At 42.5% G+C, this 26,041-nt stretch overlaps 2 protein-coding genes across 5 annotated transcripts in view; one reads left to right on the forward strand and one right to left on the reverse strand.

The window, feature by feature from the left end:
- SLC12A5 (solute carrier family 12 member 5) overlaps positions 1-2,645 on the forward strand; it is a 36,643-nt gene extending 33,998 nt beyond the window's left edge. For all 3 annotated transcript variants that reach the window (XM_079127559.1, XM_079127558.1, XM_079127560.1), the window contains one exon: positions 79-2,645. In XM_079127559.1, the coding sequence (XP_078983685.1) occupies positions 79-170 (92 nt within the window). In that variant the 3' untranslated portion in view covers positions 171-2,645. The remainder of the gene's footprint in view (positions 1-78) is intronic.
- Positions 972-26,041, reverse strand: part of NCOA5 (nuclear receptor coactivator 5) — a 35,175-nt gene continuing 10,105 nt past the window's right edge. Inside the window, exons 2-8 of one of the 2 annotated variants that reach the window (XM_079127561.1) lie at positions 21,799-21,865; positions 12,236-12,562; positions 10,575-10,711; positions 9,554-9,680; positions 7,471-7,670; positions 5,810-6,130; positions 972-5,335 (exon numbers count right to left, since the gene is read on the reverse strand). In XM_079127561.1, the coding sequence (XP_078983687.1) occupies positions 4,746-5,335; positions 5,810-6,130; positions 7,471-7,670; positions 9,554-9,680; positions 10,575-10,711; positions 12,236-12,562; positions 21,799-21,836 (1,740 nt within the window). In that variant the 5' untranslated portion in view covers positions 21,837-21,865 and the 3' untranslated portion in view covers positions 972-4,745. Of the gene's footprint in view, positions 5,336-5,786; positions 6,131-7,470; positions 7,671-9,553; positions 9,681-10,574; positions 10,712-12,235; positions 12,563-21,798; positions 21,866-26,041 lie in introns of both variants that reach the window. The other variant, XM_079127562.1, reaches the window with a different exon arrangement.

A 26,041-nucleotide genomic window follows, 5' to 3' on the forward strand; every position in this document is an offset into this window, starting at 1 on the left:
CGCAGGCGCGCGAGTGCCCTGGAGACCCCGTTCCGTAGGGAGAAAAGGGGCGAGCCTTTCTCCTTGACCGGCGCGCAGACATGGAGTTCCTCGAGGTCCTCACAGAGCACCTGGATCGGGTGATGCTGGTCCGCGGCGGCGGCCGCGAGGTCATCACCATCTACTCCTGAGGGCCAGGACCTTCCACCCGGGCCCCAGCGCGCCCGGCCCGCGGCCCCGGAGCCCTCGCCGCGCCCCCCGCCGCTGTCACCGTTTACATACAGACCCTGTGCCCGTGCCCTGGCCCCTTTCCCCGCTGCCTGAAGCCCGGAGGCCACGCCCGTTGGGGCTGACTCGGAAAGGGCGCCCGGAGTGCGGAAATACAGCCCCGAGCGCCCGGTCGGCCTGCGGGTCCGTCGGCCCGGCTGCGCTGCCCGTTTTCTAAGCCCGGTCTCGCCCCGCCGGAGGAGACGCTGCAATAAGGCTCGGGAGCAGGTGCGGAAAGGAGAGGAACTGGGGCCTTGAGGACCCGCAGGCAGTCCACGCGCCCCGTCCCCTTCCCGCGCCCGCCGCGTCCTCGCGCTGCGCTCCTCCGCGCTGCTGCTCGCTCCCAGCGGCCCCGGGCGCGCGGGCTGGGAAGGCGGCGCTCCACGTCTCCGCCGAGCCGCGGGGCGCGGGCCGGCCGAGCCTATACATAGTGTACAGGAGACATCGCGTGTATTTTTAAAGTCCCCATATTTATGTAACTAGAAGCGCAACGGACTTCTCGCCACGGTCCAGCTCTCCCGCTGGGGGCGCCCAGGGGAGGCGGAGGCCTCGGGAAGCTGAGTTTTCCTTGACGTCCGAGAGTTTGAGAGCAAAAGTGCTTTAGGCCCAGGCGGGGGTCGTGGTCCTGGTCCCTCGACACCCTCGCCCCGTCCGCTCTCGCCTGCTCGTCCTTTCCGCGTGCCCTTGGCTTCCTTCCCTTCCCTCCAGTTCTTTTCGGAGACAAGTGAGACGTGTCCAGCTTCCCCTGGATTCGCCTCCCAGCGGGATGTGAGCTTCCACTGTGGCTGCAGAGGCGCGTGCGCAACCTCTTCTCTTCGGCTCTTATGCAAGTTGGGGCCAGGATAGGGGAGGGGCGCTCCTCAAGAGGGAGAAACCAAGAGCGGCCCGCGCCCCACCGAGGAAGCCCCGCCCCGGTGCCTTCGCTGGGGAACAGGCGTCTCTCCTCAGTTGGCTTGTCGCCTGCTCCCCCATCCCATGGCTCCTCGCCAAAGACTGAAATCGTGGAGCTGGAGGGCGCACCCTCCCCAGTTTCCTCCCTGGGTCAGTTGAGGGAGGAGGGGGCAATTCTGGTTTAGGGGTCAGACCCACTGGGCGGCCCCAGCACCGCCCCTGATGTTCCCTCCCCTGTCCCAATCCACAGCTCCAGTCTTGGGTATCACCCTGCCTACTCCGTGTTCTGGGGCCAGGCCTTCCTGCCTAGCAGCGGCCTCTAGCTGCATCTCCCAGGCATCCGGCCCTGGGGGAGGGCTGGAGTCACTTGGGCTTTGTTCTTAGCGCCTATCCTCTCACTAGGACCCAAGGCCCTTCGGCTTCCTCCCATTCGTCCTTGGCGCTTCTCCCTATGAGCCCTGTCTGTCAGAGGGGCACTCTGCCCCTAGAGAAGGCGTTTGACCAGTTCCCTTCCCCCAGGACACTGAGGGATACAGGCACTGCATGCTCGTTCCAGCGCCCTCTGGGACTGGTACAGCATCTCCAGCCCCAGGGCCCTGAACTGCGCACCTAGTTAGACGTTCTGCCATCTCCCAGAGCTGGGGCCACTGACCTCACCACCTCCTTTCCTTTGAGCCCAAGGCAGAGAGCTGCAGCTGGTGCCATCTGGTTAGGGTCAGGTGTGGTTGGGGATAGGTCTGGAGGTCTGCCAGTTAGATTTAATCGGGTCCTGGATAGATTCTTCCAGGTACTAGTCAGAAGTGTTTAGACACCAGCCCCCTGTATCTTTCTAAAGACCTCCCTTTGAGAACCATGGGTCCTGCTTTCTGGGGACCTGAGCATTCTAGGTTAAAGTGGTGGGGCTGGGCAGTGGTGGTTGTCAACACCAATTAGGGAACCAAAGTTGCACTATCTGGGCCCAGACCGTCTGGTTGGCAAGAGCAAAGTTTCCGTTGATGAAACAAACATCCCACAACAAAAACCCAAGTTTTCTGTGCTACATGTGCAATATTTGTTATGAATGTTATCACGTCATTCATCAAATTATCTTTATAATCACTGTAGTTAGATGTTTCATGTTCATTCAAGTGACTTTTATTCTGAGTGCAATATTTCAATAGCCTTGTAGTGATTAACTAGTGTTGCTTTTGTTTTAGACGGTCTATGTGCAGGGCAATGCAATGAAGTTGAAAACCTTGTAAATAGAGAGGTTGCAAACCAAATCCAGAGTATTTATTACTATTATTACTATTATTATTAGGCCTGCCTTTAATTTTCAGTGTGTTTCAGTATTCCGCATCCTGCCTCAGTATTGATCTTGTGTTCTTTGTGCCAATATGAAAAGGAGGGACTTCGTTCTTTCCTTTATTGTTGAATGCTCCCATTTAATGCTTTAAGGCTTTTACTGTATTAATTTTTTAGACTCCCGTCTGCACAAAATGCAATAAAAATAATTTTATTATACCCTTCACAGCCTGAGGTGTGCTGTTTGGAAATCCAGGGGGCCCCTCCAGGAAGAACCCAGACTGTCAGAAACACTAAACTCTGCTGACAGAAGAGACGAGCAGATGCCCTAGGTCTGGTTGTCCAATTTGTGTGCAGACAGCACTGGGGCCCTGTCCCGGCAAGCACTGCAACCTGGGAGGCATCTGCTCTCCTAGGAGGTGGCAAGCCCTCTAGGGGAGGCAAAAAGCACTGATGGAATGAATGTTGGTTCCTAACCCATTGGAGGCTTCTTGTCACTCACTCCGCTTATTAAAAGCTCTCCAAAGCTTTCAGGTCCTGACTATGGATTTTACCAACTATCTGCACAATAATGAGGACAAAGTACCAATTGAGATGAAATCAAAACAGAAATGTCCCCCTCCCTATCTGCCAGAGAAAACCCCCTCACAACCACGTCCCTTTCCTAGAACAAGAGGACACACCTGTTTGACCCTGCATACCTGCCAGGAGCAGGATGTTGAACAGCTTAATTAGGCAGTGGGCTTCTGCCCTGAACCATTATGAAAGCTTCTCACTATGGTGAGCTGCACACAAAGGCTCAGGCTGGGTGAAGAGGTTTTGAGGCCTGACCCTAAAGTGCGGACAAGCAATGGCAGACCGGAGTCCTCAAGGAAGCAGCCCTCACCTAACCCTGCCAAAAAGTGCCCTGCAAAGAGGTGCTGCAGATAGTCATTCACACCCAAGAAAGATGAACACAGTTTTGACTTTTTCACTTTAATTAAAAAGTAATCATTTCATTTTATTAACAACACAAGAGTTCCAAAGAGAAAAAAAAAAAAAAAAAAAAAAAAAACAAACAAAAAAACCACTATATAACACAAACATGTCAGAACATAAAATGCTGTCATTTGGGGACCTTTGAGTTTTGAAACTGTTGTTTGCTCAGCCACTGGCAGGGACTCGGCTGAAGTCTCTGCCCTCAGCCCTGCCAGGGGCCCCTTGAGACTTGACCCACTGGGCTCTAATGAGCACAGTCCCTAGGGAGAGGGTGGTTTCTTTTGGCTCCATTCAGAGCAGCAGCCAGAAGCCCTCCAACAATCTCACTCTGGCTCAAAAGTTATGAACACTGTCTGCATTGAGAACATGTCCAGCTACCAAAAGCATGACATCAAAATGGTCCCTACCTCCTGCTGCTCAGATAACAGAACAAGAGTCCAGATGGAAACAAAAGCCTGGGTTTTTGAGCCAAAGGCTCAAAACAAATCACTGAAAAGATGGGAGTCCACTGCCAGAGTCTAGAGCTGCCTTCTCAAATCCAACTCCATGAAGTGCCGCTGGAGAGGGAGGTGCTGACAGAGATGTTCCGGGGAAGAGTGGTGGGGCCCAGATTCACAGTTAGTGTCAAACTGCTGGTGACTGGAGCTGTTCAGTCCTCCACTGGGGACCCTCAACAAAATGAAAATAAAAAAGGAAACAAATATCCCCCCAAACCCCCAGTTCGTTATCACCCTGCTGCAGGCAGGAGATCCTCCTTTTGTGGCTGTCACGGCCATTCTTCACCAATCCTGGGTGCTGATCCGAGCCTTGAGCAGGACCCCATACACATGGGATGGGGCATGGTGACAACACTGTGCCTGCCAAGTCCAGGCTGCTTCTCTGTCAACACTGGTAGGAGCTCCAGCTCTGGCCAACATATGCAAGGTGGAAAAGACTTGGCAGGTTCAAAATAAGCAAAGGTGGTGGCTATTGTCATGACAGATGCCAGCTCGGGCGTGGCTTCTTCCTTTCCCCTAAAAATCCAGCAGACAGAGGAACCAGGGAAACCCCATCAAATATAAACAGCCCAGACACCTGTACTGCCTAAGTGACCCCAGAGATATTTATTTTCTACCAAAAAAAACCAAAAAAACAAAAAAGATACACCCCCAATGCAGTATAAACTCTGATTCTGTAAGGAGTAAGCAACACAGCCTTGGGCAGAAGAGAGAGCAGGTGGTAGAAACTTATATGACATTCGGTGTAGACCTGGAGCCGCAAACAACATCTTCCAAACAACTCTATTTAGAATGAAGTGGAAGGAGGCCAGGGGATGAGGGGACTAGGGATGGCTGAACAATTAAGCCTCAGTAATGCCTCTGGTAAGATCCCATGGGGCCCTGGGGCCGCCCCACCTGTGCTGTGGTTTGGTTAACCAGGTGAGAGAGAGCAGGGCCACTCTGGATCAGTGTGTCCAGAGCCTTCTGTACACTTGGATTGTCAAAGTTGATACCTGTGGAGGACACGGGCCTCTGGCTAGCCATGTTGCTAGCAGGTGCCAGGCGACTGGAAGGCTGGCCAAAGAGCCCTTGGGAAGGGGCCCCAGGCCTGGGACCCATGTTCCGAGCAGATCCTGCCTGTCCCAAAATGTTTGGAGGCTGATTGCCAGAGGCCTGTGATCTTTGCTGAGGCTGGTTGTTCGCTGCTGTGGAAAAATTCTGGTTCTGGGTGCTTCCGGCAGCAACTGAGGGGGTTGCAGAGCTGCTATTGGCCGCAACCGTGCCACTATTGAAGAGGCTGAGGATTTTGGCCTGAAGCTCTTGCTGGGAGGTGGGGGGTGCAGCTGGAGTGGGTGTAGCAGAGGGGAGCACTTGGCCGCTCTGGAGCGGTTGGGAGCTTGGCTGTGTTTTCAGCGAGGCACCCGAGGTCGGCCCGAGTGGTTGGCGGGAAATCGGGCCTGGAAAACAGAAGAGGGAGGCATCTGGTTGAAAGTACCCCCCAAGGGCAGGAGGCCTAGCAGCCAAGGGAAGAAAAACAATCACTGAGTCACATGAATCACACAGTACACAGACAATGACATCAATTTCCCAAAGGGGCCACTTCATGGTATATATGTGCTGTTTACAGACAACAGCCTAGTTCCCAAAGAAAACTGGAAAAATTAAAAAAAAAGAGTAGCATCCATTTTGGTTACCAGGGAGCAGCAATACTACTCTACTACAGTAATTATAGATTAGGGATCAGAATTCAGTACTCAAATCAAGTTATCATTAATCAGATTAGCATGGGTAGCCCATGGGAGAACCCAAGGGATGGGTTCATCTCCCTTACCCACCCTAAGGAGCCCTGGGCCTGACACCCTCCCAACAGAGCCTGGGGATTAGAGAAATGCAGAGTCAGAACTTCACCTCGGCCCTGCCACGTAGCTCACCAGGCAGAGAGTCGGTGCTGCTCCTCATAAGCCGCTCCTTCCGCTCTCGTAGGTAGTTGATGATCTTGTCAGTTTCTTCGGCAGTGAGGTACCTATTGTCTGCCAGCAAGTTGATGAGGCTCTGGATGGCTGGAGGGTGCCCCCCACGTACTCCCTCCTCAGGGCCTCCTCGCTCTCTTTCCTGAAGGATGGCTTCATCAGCCATCTTGGCTGCCTGTCTGGCAATCTCCTCACGTTCCTTCTCCCGGCACTCATTCTTGTAGCGCTCATAATTTCTGGCCACCAGTACCATGGCATCTGCCTGGGGCATGTTGCGATGCTCTGTAGGAGGGAACGACATGAGTTATTTTCTCCCATGACAGAGCCGAGTGCCCACCTGCTGTACTCTACCAAGCCTTTCTCAGCCTCAAACTAGCAAGAAAATCATTTCGATGACAAAAAGCCTTGAGGCTGGGAGGGAGGTGGGGTGGGCAGGGGAGGGGAGGGAGATGAAGGTAAATGGATATCTTTGGTGGGAAATACACACCTTTGTATAGAGCTCTTTCTTTGGGGGAAATTCCTAGATCACAGACTTGTAGTAAAACCCAAAGAAACATGACAGCCTCCCACAGATTCAAACAGGTCACGTGGGGAATAACCACAGGAGGCAGGCCGGCAGCCTCTAGACCAGCAGCAGGAGGCCAAAAGCCCTCTGTAAAGCCTGGCTCTCCACTGTGCTCCTGAGGACAGAGCTGGCCTACTGTTTTGTAATTTGTAGTTCAAAAGTCATGGATTAAGATCAAATTGTGACCCCAAATAATCCCTCCTACCAGTGGGCAACAGTTTTGCAGGATGGAGGGAAGCCTTCTCAGAACTTTGTATAAATGTCCTCACACATCTTGAAGACTTCCTGGGAGACAAGTGACTCACTAGAGACCCCTACGTATTCTGAGGCTATGAGCATAACTAGTCTGGCTGACAGAGATCCTGGGTGTGGTGGGAAAGGAGAGTCCAGGCTATAAGAGCCTTGAGTAGGACATCAGCTGGCTAAGTCTCAACACTTGGGCCTCAAAATACTAAAAGCTACTTTGGAGAAGGACTTGAAGGACATCTAGGGGATCAGAACCTCCTCCCCATTCTCACAATCCGTCTGCTCATTTCTCCAGCACATTAACAGGATTCTGTCTATGATATTCTCTGTTCCCCGTTAGAGAGTTAAAAAGCAAGGATTTTATTGCATTCAGTGCAGTGTGCACCAGAGGTATGCTGAAGTCAGATCTCACTGGCAAGAGCTCAATGGATGTATTTCTTTCCAACTCTCCCTTCAGTTCTTCACCTTCATGACTTGATATGGGACACAATGGGAGTATTTACACCATAGAGATCAGTGAAGGCTACAAACTCTTACCTCAGAGCTGATTAAACACTTGTCAGCATATTTACTGCATACACCTAATGGCTAAGTAGACAGTAGACCCAGAACTATATTGCTGAGAAAAAAAATCAGACTAATAAATGACTATGTAAGTCTCCTCCAGTGCATTAAACTTGGGGAAGGGCCCTACTGTATTTGAGCAGATATATGAGTCATTTGCCCAAAACCTATTTCGTAGAAGTAAGGCATAGAAGAGTTAAAGCACCAGCAATGGCCCCCTGAGATTCTGGCCTTCTTGGTTCTGTACCTTGTGGAGTTCCAAACATGATGTTAACTGTACAGGAACGGTGAATCTGGTGTTGCTGAGTGATAACAATAGCAAAAGGAGACCCTCCCCTGCTAACATCCTCCAAGGCTTGAGATAGCGACACCTCTGTGTTGAGGAAGATCAAGTCTACAACCATGCCGAGGTCTCTCACCTTCCGCCCCACAGATTCAGCATAATCTCTGCAAGAATAAAGAGGATCCAGATCAGTGCTTCTTGACCAACTCTCAATCTGCACACTGTTGTACCTCAGTCAGCTGCACATGTGCCTGTAGAGAATTCAAATTCTAGCTCCCTAGTGCCCTCCTGAGATTCCAAGGATCTAGACCGCCTTCCTTCCACTGGCTTTTCCAGGATGGCTGTGATCTAGTGAATGCTACAAACCCTTACCTCAGAGCTGATTAAACATTTGTCAGCATATTTACTGCATACACCTAATGGTCAACTTCACACAGGAAGTTGACAGTAGTCTATTATTTGATATACTCTTGTTGATTCTCTAGTCCAGTGGTCCTTCCTTAACATCGTCCTGCTGCCTAAGATTTGTAGCACTTATCTGCCTTTGGGAAGTCTGCATAACAGTGGGAAAAACATGAGCTTTGATGCTAGAAAGACATGTTTGAATCTCAGCCCCAACATTTGTTTGCAAAGTTGTAACCATTTAAATAAATCCAATTACCTCTTACCAACCTGGTTTTATTTAACCAATAAAATAGGAATAATATGGCTCAGCTCTATTGTCATTTCCTTGACTTTCCTTCTAATTTAAATTAGATCTCTGATATTCTCTACTTTTCTCATAGGACTCATTACCACATATTATTTTTTTTCATTTTCCAAATAGGCTGTGAGATCAACAAGTGAAAGGGGCTTTGTGTGTCTGCTTACTGTTGCTATCATATAGTCCTTGAATCTAGTATCTACACTTGCTGAATGAATACAACTATATAGCCAATAATATGATTACTGTGAAGATTAAAAATAATTTACATAAAGCACCTAGCATGGGGTAGTACAAAGTAGGTGGTCAGAAAATGATAGCTGTTATTATCATGTATCCAGAAAAAGCTATAGTTAAAGCAGCATCTATCTCTCAACAAGTTACCCAGAGTCTGTGAACTCTGCCTGCTGCGTGGTGTCTCAACACCTATTTCCCTAGTCACTGACTTGAAATTAGCTCTTTAACCCCAAACTACTAGAAAATACATGATGTTATTTACTAACCAACTGGGGAAAGGGAACACAGCTACTGTCAAGACTGCAGCTGCTATCTCCCTTTCTGTTTCTCTGCTCTGCCTCTTCCCAGGTGAGAATGTAAACAGAGGTGAAATAGAATTGTGCTATCAACTCTGGCATGGCTAACATGGTCATCTAACAGTTCTGCAAGGCCAGGGCCCTTCACAAAGCAGGCATAGTTTTTGGCTGGAAAACAGAGCCATACTTCCCAAAGTATTAGGGGTTTGGGACTGTCCCATGAATGGGGATCTATTACTTTGTTTGATTAACATCTACTCCGTCTCCCACTCTCAGTTCACATGGGTCCACAGGACTAATTCCACCTCTAGCTTTAGGGATGGGCACAAGACATATGGCATTCTAACACCCCTGGCAAGTGACAAGATCAGGGATAGGAAAAGTGAGCCAGGCCAATCTAATGAGAACAATTCAGGACTTCCGGTGGAAGCATCAGAAAAGAGAAGCTCTCTTTCAAAGGGTTTGTTAATAAGCTCACATATCTAGCTATTCTACTTTGTCTCATAGAAAACCTGCATGAGAATAAGACCACCAAGGGAAGCTGTGCTGAGACACCAACACAGAGACCAAGTCTTGATCATACAGTCTGACCACGAATGTGGCCATGACTGAACTTCCAGTTAGCAAACTAAAAATTTCCCTTTTGGATTTAAGGCAGATTGAATTAGGGTTTCTGTCACCTACAACTCAAAGAACTCCAGCTAATCCAGAATACACAGCCCAAGTTCAGTGGGGTAGAGCAGCTAAGCAGGAACCTGAATTTCTCTTCTGACTCATCTCCTTATAGAGAGAGATATCCAAGGGGTCTTACTTAGTCTGCTTGTTGACCACAATCACAGAACAATCCACAGGTCTCTCAGCATCAAAGCGTCTCTGGATTTCCTCAAAATATTGACGATAAAGTTCTTCTCTACGCCGTTCCTCACGTTTCAAACGCTCTGCAAAATACCATCAAGAGAAATCTGAAATAAGAACTATTAAAAAAAAGCCAGAGGACTCTCCAAAGTAATTCTTATATCTACTTCTTAAAAATAATAATTTTTATAATAATGTTATTTTTTTTTTACTATTAAGTTCATGAAAATGAAACTGATTAAAAGGCACAAACTTTTTTTGGTAGTGGGGATTGAACCCAGGTGCACTTTACCGCTGAGCCCCAGTTTTTGTATTATTTATTTTGAGACAGGGTCTTGCTAAGTTGTTAAAGGTCTCTCTAAATTGCTGAGATTGGCCTTGAACTTGTGATCCTCCTGCCTCAGCCTCCTGGGTCTCTGGGATTACAGGCATATGCCACTGTGCCTAGCTCATTTAAAAAACTTTAAATGTATTGAGAAAAATCCACTTTCTCTCTTGAGACAGCTCACTGCACATTTCCCTGGGGCATATTTATTTTCACTAAATAAACCCTTTATGCTTTTTCTAAAAATAAATTTAAAAACGGAGTTTGTCTTTACCTAAAAGAGAGATGTGATCAGGTAAAGATGATAAAGAAACAAAACAAAATCTCATGTTGTATAGATATTGCAGACAGTCATAGTTTTCTAGTCAATGAGCGAAAAAGCAAGCATTTAATGTCTTCAGCTCCAATCTTTTGTTCATTTCTCATTTCTGGAATTTCGTATTTCTTGATGGATGACTAAACAAGACGATGGTGTTAATTTGAACTTGAAATTATTTTCAAGCTCAATGTTCTCTAAACATTAACAAGCTATTTATATTTCTTTTTATGAACTGCCTGGCCCCTTTTCAGCTGGGGTATTGGTTATTAGTATCACCTTTCTTTGGTAGTGTTTTATGATGGTAATAGGAATGGACTGTTTCTGCTACTTTACCTTTTGCACGAGACTGACTTTCTGGGCCAGGAGGGCCTCGTCCATCAAAGCTGTCTCTGTAACGGTCAAAGTAAGAATCATCCTTTCTCCTGCAATAGTCATCCATCCGCAGGTATCGATCATAAGAGCCTTCTCTCCTGAAAAGTTAGGGAAGTTTTCACCAAGTTAAAACTCTGTCCTATCCTGCAAAAATCAGGTTTAGAAAAATTTTCAAGACCCAGGTCCCTCTAAGTAAGACACAGGACTTTGGATTCAGACAAAAAGCTTTGTATCTGGAACTAAATGCTTATCATCTCTGTGGCTGTAATTAAGTTAACCTGTCTCATAAAAGGACTGAGGGATGAACAGAGATGATCTACAGAAAGTAGTTTGTATAGTCCTTGGTATACAGTAAATGCAAAAGACCCAGTGATAATTACTGATATTAATTTTTAGGAATGATTTTAATGCCTCCACCTGTCTTCTCTATGCTATGTAGAAGTTGCAGTAAATATATAATAATAATTTGCCATTTTAACCATTTCTAAGTGTAAAATCCAGTGGAAATACAGTGTTGTACAACTGTCACCATTCTCTATGTCCAAAACTTTCATCACCTCAAACAGAAATTCTAATTGTGAAGCAGTAACTCCCTATTCCTTCCTCTCCCTAGCCCCTGGTAATCTCTATTTTCTGTCTTCTATGAATTTGCCTATTCCAGATAATTCATACAGGTAGAAGCATACAATAACTGGGCTTTGTGTGTGTGTGTGTGTGGCTTGTTTCACTTAGCATGTTTTCAAGGGTCATCCATGTTTTAACATCTATCAGAACTTCTTGGGCTGGGAATATAGTTCAGTATAGAATGCCTGACTCACAAGCACAAGGCCCTGGGTTCAATCCCCTGCACCGCAAAACAAAACAAAACAAAACAAAACAAAACAAAACAAAACAAAACAAAACAAAACAAAAACAAGAACTTCTTGAGTTTTTATGGCCAGATAATATTCCATTGTATGTATATATAACATTTTAAAAAAACATCATCTCTTGACAGACATTTGGATTGATTCTAGTTCTTATCTTGTATAAATAGTGCTGCTATGCACATTCATATATATATAATTGAGCCTCTCTTTTCAATTCTTTTGGGTATGTAATCAGGAATGGAACTAATGGATCACATGAGAATTTTATATTTAACTTTTTTTAGGAACTACCAAACTTTTTCCCACAGGGGCCATATACCCTTTACATGTCTACCAGCAATGTAAGAAGGTTCCAATTTCTCCATACCTTGCAGATACTATTTTCTGTAGTAAAAAAAATATATTGTAACCATTCACATAGATATAAAATGGTATCTCACTGTGGTTTTTATTTGCATTCCTCTGAGGACTAACGATATGGAGCATCTTTTCATATATTTATTGGCTATTATACATATATTTCACATATTTATTGTCTTTTACAAGACAAAGATCCAGATTCATTCACTAAGCATAACTAATTAATTGTTCACACATTTAGCAAAATTTATTGAGCACCCCCATGTCTATTATTTGATAGACACAGAAATTGCAAGGCTGATAAAGTCACTGCTCTCTCAAAGCTTTAACTTAATTCAGCAAAACACACAAAGGCTGTTAACAAACAAGGAAGCATGACGGCTATGTAAGTACCTGTACATAGGCTCTCGGGAGTCTCTCATGTCTCTGTATCTGTCATACATGGGGTCCCGGTGATCTCGAAAATCCCTAGAATCTCTTAGGTCACGAAAGTCTCTAAGATCCCTCATGTCCCGAGCATCGCGCATACTTCTGCTGTCTCTGTGATCCCGAATGTCTCTGCTGTCTCTGTGGTCCCGCAAGTCGCGGGGGTCTCGAATGTCTCTGCTATCACGGGCATCCCGGCCATTTCTGCCATCCCTGGGTTCTCTCCTTGGACTTCCTCGGATTGGAGATCGATCTCGTCTTGTGTCTCGACTATCTCCAAAGCCGTACGGATCCCTGTAGGAGGTAGTAAGAAGATGCTAAGACAAAGAAACTGCAGGTAGCCAACCCTTCAGCTCTTTATAGGAGGAAGCCCCCACCCTCTAAAGTTTTTTCCTAAAACACAATGACACACAGAACATGACTAAAACGACATTCATCCATCTGGTCAGCAACTAGTTTAGAAGAATCTCAAAAGATTATGACATCAAAGGAAGAATGTATGATCAAAAGCCAAAAGTTTTAACTGGGGTAACAGTGTTAACCACGCTTTAGGGAGTAATTTGGTATTCCTTGCACATGCCAAACTGTTATCTCAATTTCAACAGGTTTTTAAAATCGATTTTCTCCCATTGGATTTCTTTGCAAGAGGGGAAAAAAGCAGAAGGGACACAGTAAGGGCCAACACTGATGACGATAAAGAAAGCAAATGGCACAATCTCATACAAAGCGAAAAAAGAAGTTGTTAAAGTACAGAAAACCTCACTTAAAATATATAGCAGGATAATCAAATTGAGGGAAAGAAGAGCAAGCACAATATGATACAAAGTAAAGAGTCAAGAACAATTAGTTTCCCTGTCTTACAGAGCTATGGAATAGTGGTCTTTCTTGATCTAAGGGTTTATACGGAATCCAATTTTTCTTTGCCCAAGGTTTTGCTTTTAAACAGTGTTTGAAATCACAAGTACACTTGGCTTGCTCTGACTTAATGTTCTTCATGAAACACTTTACTCCATTACCCGTCCCTATCATATTTAAAATCTAGTTTTCTATTTCAATTAGTCCCATTCCCAACTTTTTTCACTTTGGCCAAAAATCAACTACTCAGTTACAAAGTCAACTTTGTTTCTCCCCACCCCTAGTCCCATTAAATCATCCAAGTCCTGTTCACTTTTTCTTTCCTTCCCTCTAGATTTGTAAATCCAACCAAAGCCCTTACTTCTATGCTGGCACTATTAGGAATTTCCAAAAAACAAAAGTGAAACAAAGACCAATCTTCTCTATTTTAATTCATTTGACGCATAACCAACATCCTAACCATCCGAAAATGCCAATATTCACCCTTTATAATCTCAGCATAATTTTCATGCCCCTGGGAACCCCCATCTCAAATAAATAAATAAATCTGGTCCCTATTACCTCCTTTTTGTTTCCTGGTTCAATCTTCTTTGTTCTACTTAAATTGTTCTTATGACTGAATTCCTATAACATGCCTATCTTGCTTTTTGTTCATATGGTTTCTCTTCTTGCAATTTTTCTCCTAGACTAATCCAAGTACCATCCAATCCTCACAGGTAAATTCACATCCCATGTCTTCCAAGAAACCTTCCTATTAACTGCTGAGCTCTATTCCTCAACTCTCAGAGCTCTTTATAGCTCCGTTACTCATCTTGATCTGTAATAGATTTACTTTTAACAATGTCTTATATTAGACCCACTTTAAAGATTACCTCCTTCGTGAAACTGGCCCTGAATTCTGATCCTTCCACCACCAAAAAAAAAAAAAAAAAAAAAAAAAAAAACCAACCCAGGTTATTCCTTCAGGGAATTCCCATTTCAGTAAATGGCACACCAAACTACTTAATTGCTCAAGCCAGGAAAATAGACGTTGTTCTTTGCCTAAAACTGCATCCACTCTTTCATCCACATTTCCAAATTCTGTTCATGTTTGAGGTTGGCATCAGTCCTGTCCACTACTACCACTCCACTAGTACTACTGAAAGTCAACCCATAATCGTTTCATCCCCAAACCCACAGTAAGAACATTTGAAAGGAGTCTTTCCATTTCTGCGCTTTCCTTTTTTTCTTTGTTGTTTATTCTGGGGATTGAATCCAGGGGTGCTTTACCACTGAGCTACATCCCCAGAGTTTTTTTTTTGGATGGTGCTGGGGGTTGAACCCAGGGCCTTGTGCATGCTAGGCAAGCGCTCTACCAACTGAGCTAAATCCCCAGTAATGTCTCCCCATCCCAGGACTTTTTTTTTTGAGTGTCTTACTAAGTTGCTTAGAGCCTTGCTAAGTCTTGCCTTTTTTCTGATCTTTCTCCAGAAAGATCACTCTAGAGTGATTATTGAAAAAACCTTCACTGATTTCTCACATTTATTCAGAATTCAACCCACAATCCCTACCAAGGCTAGAAAGGTCCTACACAATCTTGGCTCCAATCTATTCCAATCCTGTCACAGTCTCTCCCTAGTGCACCACTTACTTGCCATATTAAACTTCTATCTACAATTAGCCCAGATCTTTCCTGATTCCATTACCTGAACAACAGGAATGAACCCAGGCCTGTTTTTTAGGTCTTGGCATAGAAATATCCCTTCTACCTGGTTTTATTAGTTTAAAAAAGTTTACCTGTACCCTGAAATTTTCAAGCACTTTGGTGTTTATTTTTGTGGTGCTGAGGATTGAACCTAGGGCCACCCACATGCTAAGCAGGCATCCTGCCAGTGAGCTACATCTGCAGTCCCCGAAGCACTTTTTTATTAATTTATCACAAATTGACATTATACATTTATGTGTTTAATGTCTCTTTGACCTACTAGATTGCAAGCTCCACAAGGACAAGGGCTGTCAGTTTGATCCTCCTTTATGTAGAACAATGTCTGGCACACAACAGATACTCTTTAAATATGCTGAATTTTCCTCCAGTACATGCTTCTATTGCTGAACTTAACAATCTGTTCTGTAATTACAGTCATGCACCAGATAACACTTCAGTCAGTGATGGACTATGTATACAATGGTGGTCCCATAAGATGGCATAGTGGCACTGTAGCCATTTAGTTTGTGTGAGTATCCTACAATATTGACAAAGCATTAAAATCACCTAACAGTACATTGCTTGTCCACATAGCTTCTCTACCACACAGTAAGCTCTCATGAAGGCTTTGTATCCCTAGAATACAGCATGGAGTTCAGTAAATGTTTAATGATTTGAATTATTCTACTGAGCTATAAGCCTCTCAAAAGTAGGCACCGTATCTTACCTTCTATCGTTTACCATGATTACACGAGGCATTAATCGTAATGCAATTAGCTTCATAGAAAACCTCAATTTTGCTTCATCCTGATGGACACAGCACAAACAATATAAATGCCCATTTTGCTTCTAAGAGAAGTTTTTATCTCAAAAAGAAAAAAAGAAACGTGTGTTTTTCTTTCTGAGATGAGAGTCTTATTATGTTGCTCAGGATGTTGAACTCCTGGACTCAAGTGATCTTCCTGTCTCAGCCCCAAGTAGCTGGGACTACAGGCATGCAGTTTTGTCATATATCTTAAGGTTCACTCTACTTGTGATTTGTGGAAGCAACCATATGGTAGCACTAGGGGATTTAAATGAGGATAGCTAAACATTAGTTTTTATCAGAAAGAAGTAGACTAACCAAAATTTTCAATTTCCCCTATTATGTCACATAATCCTCCTTACATGTATAACACCTATTATAGTATACAATGTGGACCAACATTCAAGATCCAACAGGAAGCGACAACTGCGAAGTATTTTTGTATCATTAATGATCGGCGGATAAACCTGCCTTAGGGAACAGTTATAAGTAGTCACTAGGGTGGAATCAGATTTCAAGTATTCTTGGCAACCAGGACTGAACTATCATGAACCTGACAGACCACAGACCATGCAGTGCCTTTAGCTGGTGGAAATGGAGGTGGGGATGCAGATAAGAACACCATGTCACAGCATGTTATTCATAGACTTAGGATAGTAAATGCTGTATTTGATTTTCTTTCTTTGAGATGCTGGGAATGGAACCTAGGGTTTCACATATACTAGGCAAGCACTCTACCACTGAGCTACATCTCCAACCCCATGGTTTTTGTTCTTTTGAATCAACTGAAAAACCTTACTTACCTGTCAGAACCCATCCTTGCAGTTTGACTATAACCCTGTTTTTGTAAAATCTGGGTCCATGCTTCCAGTTTGAGACAGGTCCCTCTCCTTCTCTCAAAGAATCTAAAGTACTTATGCAACAAAACTGCTAATTCCCTCTCAACTGCCTGCTGTAGAAAAATGTAGGAGAGGTGATATTCACAAGGTGGAAAAGAACTAAGGGTAAGGGAGTAGTGGAAGTAGGGACAGAGAAGATAATTCTCTGAAATGAAAAGGTGGAGCTTTTTCCCTGTATCCAGAAGATGAACACTATGGCAGACTGTTGTTCTTCTGGAAACAAAAACAAAACAAAAAACCCTTCAGGGTCACTTTAGGATCCAAATAAACAACTCATTAGAACAAAAGGGCTCCTGTTGCTGGCCCTGCCATCTTTCTCAAAACAAGAACAAGGCTCACAAAAGGATGGTACGGTGCAGGATTCAGAGTGCAGAGAACACAGAGCCTTCTGCATGAGAAGCCTGACCTCTGATGATAAGGTTACAGAGAGGTTCCTGGAGCAAAATAAGGTTCACGATATCACTGCATGGCACCAGAGGCATTTTACTAAGGGAAACCAAAGCAGCACACCCTTAGATACATGTCACTAGTGGCTAAAAAGAAATTGAACAGTAGTAAATTTCAGCACCAGAGTCCACAAACTAAAGGTGACAAACAACTAAATTTCTGCTGTTCTATCTAAACAGCAGGGGTTGGGGGGGGGGGGGCGGAGGCAAATACTCTTTGTCTCAAGAGAGAAATAGCCATATCACTGGGAAACATGGGATGGGTGAAGGGGAAAACCATGATTCAGATGGCAGGCGTTGCTTCTGGTAGGAGAGCTTCATTTGCTGGGGACTAAAGGAGCTTGCAGAGCACTAAGGCATCCAAGAGCCTATACAGCATGAACTGACAAGAGGAGGATCATCGTGAAAGACTGCGATGAACCTTGAGCTTCTCTTCTTCAGCAAGAGACCGAAACTTTAGATCCAGCTTGGTGCTCTGTGGTCTTGGCTGTACAGGTTGGAAAGAAAGGCCGGTCTTTTACTTTCTTTTTTTTGGTAGAGGTTGGCATCTCCTTTCTTCCTTTCTGTTCACTGGCATTTTCTTTGGAAGGGCCAGCCTTTGACCCTGACAAAAATCCTTCATCGGTTCTTTGAAACTGTCATAGATACTGTCTGCAAATATTTTTTAATGTATTGTTGCTATGTGATGTTGATCTCTCATCATGATGGCTCCATGCTGTTAGAAATAGAAAAGACTTGTGCAGAGTTTTGCCATTAGATGCAGGTAGGATATGGAGTGCAATGAGAGTCACACTTTGCAGATCCAAATTTTTAAGTGTTCATGTGTCTCCCTAGTAAACATGCTGATGATTTTCTCAAGCACAGGTCACATTTTCTCTTGGTAGAGGTGGCACTTGCTGAGAATTGATGACTCGTGTTCTTCAAGTGTTAGCATTGAAGTAATCATAGCCTGGAATCTTTGTGAGGCCCACCTAGAGCTACATCTGTCTCATACCCAAGGAGCAAGCACTTACCAAAGGAATTAAGACCCCTGTAAATAAGTTAAAAGCATCTCAGGTTACATAGGAAATCTACCCATAGCCAGGTTATGTCTGATGAGCCAACCCCCCGTCTCTTCACCAAAGAGGTACCAGGCTTAATAATATCATTCACATATATATGGGGGAAATCCTCTGCAGAGCTTTTGGTGTAGACTAATTTAAGGTTTAGAAAATGCCAGATAGTCTTAACTTCTAACACTTGGAAGCCACAACTGCATAGGGGGATACTCTAAGGCTTGGTTTGCCAAGGTGTTATACTGGGGATGATTCCTGAAAAGAACTAAGGCAAAACCAGAATCACGATCCAGTCTTTGAAGGATTAATGCCCAGTATCAATGCCAGACAACTTGTAAGGTACCTGCAATGAACTCAAGGAGTCCAGTGAAGTGGCCCAGGGATTAAATGACAAGAGTTCAGGCTGAAATGTGATCTGGAGTATGGATCCTTCATGCAGAGTTCTGTGCTTGGCTGGGTCAATACTGTCAGAATTATACACTGACAGCTGGAGTCATTAGGGAGGTACGATACTGAATCACAGAGCAAAGCCAGCAGAACTGTTTTACAGAGACATTTGAAGAGGTGATAATCCTGTGAAAACTCCCAAAGATACCTAGGTGTTTTGACACTCAAGGTTAAAGTCCAGCAAAACAAGGTGTTACAAAGGTCTTGCCAGCATGCTTTAAAAAAAGCAATCATACTAAAAGCAGACAACGCTGAAGACATTAAAGGCTTTGTCATAGATGGTGGTCATAGTTTCCCCCCTTTCCTGTGAACAATGTGTTCACTATGGTTGGAGGCACATAGAGCTGTCAAACGCAGTTTGGTTGTTGTCAGTATACTGGCACATTTGGGATTACCTTAAGGCTTTGACTGGAAGCATGTACCCAAATAGAGAGAGATGCAGTATTCACTCTCAGAGAAACCATCAGCCCCTTCCAGGTTGATCACTTACCCATCTAGCCTATTTTTTACATTTTACTTCTGCTCTACTGGTTAAGAGAGAAGGCGTGATCAGGGCAATGGTCAAAATGTTGGTTCTTTATTTTGAATATGATGTTCAACTTGTCTTTTTTTTTTTTTTTAATAAAAAATCTAGGGCTCTTTGCTCAGAACAAATTTTACTAAAAGTGGTCATTCTTCTTCTCTGAAGCAAGTAAGCATGACTGTATGGAACTTCATCATGTTAAATAACATGCTGAGGAACCTATCACCAAGGGGAAAACTGACTGTTAATTGAATTTGAATTAGCCTAGCTATCTGTCCTATTAAGTAAAGCAGGAAGTCATTCCCCTATCCACACCCACAGAACTTCATTCTAGAATTATTTCTGAGCAATGTAATATTTTTAAGAGGCATATACACAGGTGACTTTTATATTTATATATTTGGTAAGATTCTTATTTCATTTATTTTTAAAATTTTGGTACAGGGATGAATCCATGGGCTTAAGCGTAACCAGAGTCACATTCCCAACCCTTTCTATTTTTTTATTTTGAGACAGGGTCTTGCCAAGTTGCTTAGGGCCTTGTTAAGTTGCTGAGGTTTGCTTTGCCCTTGTGATCCTCCTGCCTCAATCTGAGTCTCTGGGATTAAGATGTGTGCCACTGCACCTGGCTAGGAGCTCATTTTAAAAGGCCCTCCCCAATGTTATTTATATGTTTGTGGAGGGACTATTACTAAAAAAGAAAAGAAGCATAACATTATTTCTTCCCTTAGAGATAAATTATGGAGTTGCATTTTAGGTTGGGATGAAATTAAACCAGCAATGGCTATGCTGGATTCCAACCAGGGGAGTTGGTGATTTCCCCAACACTGAAATGTGTGTTGAGTATCTTATCTACATTAAACTGAAAATGTTAAAAGCATTTGGTTAAGTATTGTAAGGATGATATAAAATACTTTTTCAATGCATATAAGAAACAAGTACTCATCTCTACTCTGCAGGGTGTGTGTATGTGTGTGTGTGTGTGCTTTCTTTTCTTTTCTTTAACCTTTAAAAATACAGATACCATTACCCAGAGATCACAAGCATCATGAGGAAACAGGGACGATTTTACTTTATAGTTACAAATTCCTACTCCTTCTGATAAGCCACTTAGTTGAGAAACATACATATCAGAGCTCTTTGGAAATTAGACATACACATCATGTTTCTTTTTAAGCCATGTGGCAACTAGTTTCCAACGGGAGCCCCATATTTCTGATCATTAATGCAAACACGTAGCCACCCCTATTCCATGTTATTGGGGCAATGTGGAAAATGATACAGATGGGACTGCCCAATATCTGCAGCATAGTTAGATACAGCCTAATGGAAGCAGATATCATATGGAACCACTGAAGTTCTACGGATTTATGTTCTTCAGGCTACTCACATACTCACAAAGCAACCAACATGATATCTACCTGCAAGCTGCAGGCATTCTTTCTGGTGTTTGAGAGGACAGACAGAACGCCAATATATATGCAAACCTCTACAGTGAAATCAATGGATGGTCAGGGCATCTGCATGGTAGTTGTGGTGTAACTGTTGTGTTGGATTCAACTTCTCTGCCCAGGCAAAATGGACAAAGAATCCAACCAAAATCAGCAGCACTACCCTGCCCCAGGGGTCTGCTTGAACTCCACGGAGTAGACACATATAACCTATTCCTGGTAACTAGAAAACACCCTCCCTTCACATTCAAGTAGGAGAATGTACATGAAACATATAGCAGCTATTCTTTCTTATAATAAAATGGATAGGTGTTTTTGCCTCAAAGCAGGGCAGTTACATTATGTTTGAGAACTCAGTTAGTTGGATATATTGCTGGGTCTCATGGAACTACCAGTATAGACTATAAGTCACTGTATTCAGCAGTGTTCAGTTCACTGTAGGAAACGTAGGTTTACTATGGTATGTAGTTTAGTTATGTAGTTTCTGTGGAAAATTGGCATTACCTAAGGGCAAAGGCAAATCCATAATGAGTATCCACTTGAGCCTTGAAGAGACACAGACATGAAATACATTATGTCTGTCTGCATTCCACACAAAACTGCACACACTGCATCCACTTGTGTGTTGTTATGGAACCAGAAAGCTTGAATGTAATATGCTCATCTCTGGTGTAAATGGTAACATTTTAAAAGCTTTTCACTGAAAAGGGACCAATTTAATTCTCATCTTGAGGGAATACATCAGGACTATTTCTTTTGTATGTACTGGAAAGAATACATTGGGAAAATGTCTTCTATTTCCAGGAAAGCTAAGAAAAAGGGAGACTTTTGAGAGTGAAGTGTTTTGCCCTTTTTATTTCCCCTCAAACAGGTAACCCAAGCATGCGAGCAAACAGGGGATCTGCAGCACAGGCATAGCAGCAATCTCTCAAGCAGCTCTTCCCGTAAACCTGGGTTAACATCTGGATCAGCAGCCATTTGGAATGAAGAGTCGAATCTCTGCTGCCTGCTGCATTGCAGCAGGCACACACCAACGACCCTGGGGCACTCCTTCTGCTCTGGAGGCTCCCAATGCCACATGTGCTGGGGAAAGACAGAGGTTTATCCTCTTCCAATTGCCTGCAACTCATGTTGCAAGGTGAACTTGCTGGGTTTGCCACCGAAAACACAAAGCTTCCTCTGCATCTCCTGATGTATTGTTTAAAAAAAGCAGCAAGGCCCTTCACACAAGGTTCATGTTCTTATTGTTTGCTTGAGCGTTTCTGATTTGTTGGGGGGAGGAAAAGACCCTTGATGTATGAAGTTGGGCTTAACTCCCCAGAGCCCAACTCTCCCAAGGTAACTCACTGCTTCAGGGTACTTTACCTTCGTGTGGGGCTGGGTCTTGATGGAGCCGTATTCATATTTCTTCTTTCCGCTGCCTTATTAATATCTGAAAAGAATAATCAACCCATCTGTTCAATGCTACGGAATAAAAACAAGATCATCAGCACATTTTAAATGAAAGCAATAACAAAAAACTACAATGACAACCAGATGGTATGAGAAAATGCATTCGGCAGAGAGACAGTGTCACTTGGGCAATTTTTATTATTAAGTTAAGGCAGTACATTGTCATAGCTTGGTAAAGAATGTCCCTCAGTTTTCTATCGAACACATAATTTGTATAAAACTGATTGCTACAACACCCTGCTAAGCCCTAAACCTATCATTCCCCCCTTCAAGGGAAGGAAAAGGTTGTTTTCTAAACTACTGGGGAATCAGATTTAAGATTTCTCTGTAGGGAAGAAAGTGGAGAAAAGGAGTTTGGAAAAAAACAAAACCAAAAAGGAGTAAAGGCAAAAAACTTTGTTTTATGTTACAAAGAAGTAATCGGTAGAAACTGTTGTCTTAAGACTTTCAATATTTCACGAAGCAGGGTCTCCTTTTAGTGTGCCTTGTGTTGCATTCCATCACATAGAATCTTCTGGAATAAGGTGTAGAATAGGAAAAAAAAATTTTTTTTTCTTGGTAAACAAATAAGAATTGGCATTCGGTAAAGTACAGTTAGGTAATAAAAGACTCCTCATAGAAGTTTTAATTAAGAGAAGGCCAGCATACACAACTAGATAAGGGAACCTTATAACCAATTTTTTCAGTAAAAGCCTGCTTTACCAAAAACAAAGCATATCCGCTTTACAAAAACGAAGTTAATAATAAAAACATCATGCTTTAAGAACTGATGAGATGTTCTAGAGAATATGCCAATCTATACCCAAAAATAACACCTGACAATTTTTATATGACTTATACATAAATAAAAATTTTGTACTTCAGATGAATAGAAAAATAAACTGCTTCTTGCTGCAGTGTAGTTTTGTTCCTCTTGCTCCACATTAAGCAATTAATAGCATATCTAATGACTCAAATGGTATTAAGCACTCACATAATTAGAGTGCTTTAAAATAGTAATTATGTATTTTAAAAATCTAGCAGCAGTTTCCTATCATGTGAGACTACAGCAATAACAAACTTAGGGATCTGTTATAATAGACTTTATCCTGCTACATTGCTGGTTTCTGAATTCCTGTTCAAGTGAGAATGATCCTCAATTCCACTTTAAATTGGAAATCTCTATGATACCTAGGAGAGGGATACTTTGACAAAACTGAAGAACACTTGTCTAAATAGAGAAGTATAGTTCACCTAAGCTGCTTCTTATCTTTTCAAGTAAGCAAAGGATGTAATTATTCTTCTTTTTTTAATTCCTATATAAAACTTAGTAATTTCTGACCATGGCTTTGATACTTACAACGTTTTTTCCGGGGAGCACTACTGGGGACTAATGCAGGGCCTTCCATATGCTAAGTGCTCTATCACCGAGCTACATCCCCATCTCTTTTTATTTAATTTTGAGACAGGGTCCTACTAAGTTGCCCAAGGGTCTTGTGCTTGAATTCCTCCTGGCACAGCCTCCTGAGCAGCTGGGATTACAGGTGTGTACCAGCACTCTGGCTAATAGTTTTCAACCCTTAAAGTTCCCAAACGTCTGAATTGCGTATTATATAATGACAGGCCTTACAGGGAATATCTAATCCCTTATTATGTAACTGTGAAGAATATCAGTTCAGGTTTGGAAGGGCTTACTGACCTAGGCTGCTCATTTACTTTATATCACTTTCTAATATAGGACAGCTATGATTCAGTAAGAAATGTAAAGTGTCTGATTATTTAAGTAGTTTTCAAAGTATCACTGGAATACAGTGTGTGTGTGTGTATAAAGATTTCTTTTAAGTAAGTCAAATCTTCAGCAGGATTCCATATACTATTAAATGGTCTTGTGAACACAAGTTCAACTACACATTGACTAGAGCTGATAAGTATTTAGGTAAGAGTACAGAAGATATGGTTTGCTTTAATTGGTAAATTTATATTAATGCTATAATTTGTCCTCTACATATGAAAAGGGGTATTATACTGTATCCAGTTCTGTGAGTGCCTACATACGGGACCAAGGAGACCAAAGTGATCAAGTTATTTGAGGCAAAACTGGTTCCAGATAGAATGAAGGAGATAAACATTTTAGTTTTATGTCAACACACACACATACACACTATATATACATGTTTTTTGTTGTTTTGCAGTGCTAGGGATGGAATCCAGGGCCACTCTACTACAGTAACCCTTTTTATTTTTGAGATAGGGTCTCACTAAGATGTCCAGGTTGGCTTCAAACTTGTAATCCTTCTGCTTCAGCCTCTCAAGTTGCTGGGATTACACGTGTGCACTACTGTGCCCAGCAATTAAAAAAAAAAAAAAAAAAATTTTTTTTTTTTTTTTTTGCAGTTAGTTGAAAGATTATTGAAAGAATATTCAAGATTATATCTTAAATCATTTTTGGATTGTAATTTGCCTCCTACTATCCATTTTCATTGAGTAGTCCAAAGCAAGTATATTTGGATGATGTGGTTTGTTTCATCTACAAAAAAAGACTTTCAGAACATTTTCTTTATTTTTAGAGGCTAACACACTTTTAGTGTGGTAAGTCAAGTTAATCTATTTACCTTTACTTAAGAACTCCTTAAACTTCCATCTTGGCTGAGATATGGAAAAAATGAGAAGTGGAATTAATAATTTTGTGATAACAGGGATTGAACCCAGGGTGTTGTGCATGTTAGGTAGTGCTCTACCACTGAGGTGCAATCCCTAGCCGAAGACCCAGAAAATTTTGTTAAGTCTCATCTCTATCAAAGAGGATTGCCCAGATTAGAGTAGGGCTGGGAGGTATTCAGTGACATTTATGAAACATAACCACCAACCCTCATATAGAAAAATCCTAATAGATGTGAACATAGAACTTTTATAAAACTTCTGGGCTCCTATAAGTTACACCTCGACGTTCATTTAAACAAATTTTTCTTTGCAAGTACTGTGACTGGTAAAGGGACATTTGTATTCATTTATCAGATTATTAAATTCTTAGAGCACTATATAATTGACAGCAGGAAATAGGAGTGATGTTAATGTAAAGAAGGGAAAAGGGTAGTCAATTTGGAGATCTTTCTAGATATTAGATGGGGAACTATGATTGGGAAGAAGTTAGTCAACAAGCAACTTAGCAGTCTTTCTAAAAAGAGGTGGAATGCCTCCTTTGTATAGAAGAGGGGAGATGGTGTTTCTCATCCTTTCTGCTAGACCATATCTTGGCCAATTGCCTCTAAGGCACAGTTGGTCTCTCAGTATTTTCTCCACTCTATCTTGGGAAGTACTTCTACAATTTTAATAATTATATTAGCAACATGACTGATATTCAAAATCATCATAATCACTATGAGATGCTTAACCTTGGCCTGAATAGCTATAATTTCCAAGTGGTCTTCTGAAACCTTCTCAAGTTTAAAGCACTTTTCAGTTAAAGATTTTTAAGTCAAGAAAAACAGCACCAACTCAAGAGATTTATATAAAAGAAAAAACTGGGAAAACAATCTAGAAAACGTTGTTATATAGGAAGTGGCAGAGCTGTTATTAAACCACGAAAGAATGGGTGAAGAGTTCTTAAAGAAAGATATAATATCTAATGTACAATTTTATTTTTGTATGCCAGACAGGTTCACAAAAATGGTCCTTGAATAATGTTAAAAATAAAAAGAAATGCAAGTTTCATTCACAGTACCAAGAACTGTTTTGTTCTACCTAATTTTTAATTGTACCATCATAAAACAACTCTTTTAATCTTAAAACCAGAATTTATACTTCACCAGCTATAGTAATAGAAAACAACCAGGACAAGAAATCAGAGCAATATGAATAACAACGCTTAGTGGCAGTACCTCTATGGACTGTTGAAATAATCCAGAAGCCTATACAACTTCAGTAACTACCTACAAATGAAATAAAACTCTCCAAAAGGCTGAATGAAAACCAACTAACAGAAATGACTAAATTGGAATTATATGAAGATAAAGGTAATGCCATTTGGAAAACATACTGACAAAGACAACAAATATCACTTAATAAATTCCCTAAATGAGGAGGAGAAATGGGAGGACCTCTCAATTCATGAAGATTACTTTGATGATATCTTGTGACATCAGGAATACTGTAATGAGTTAAATGCAAAAGTCAGCTA

Source organism: Sciurus vulgaris (genome assembly GCF_902686455.1).
Source record: "Sciurus vulgaris genome assembly, chromosome: 2".
In the NCBI taxonomy this organism is placed as follows: Eukaryota; Metazoa; Chordata; class Mammalia; order Rodentia; family Sciuridae; genus Sciurus; species Sciurus vulgaris.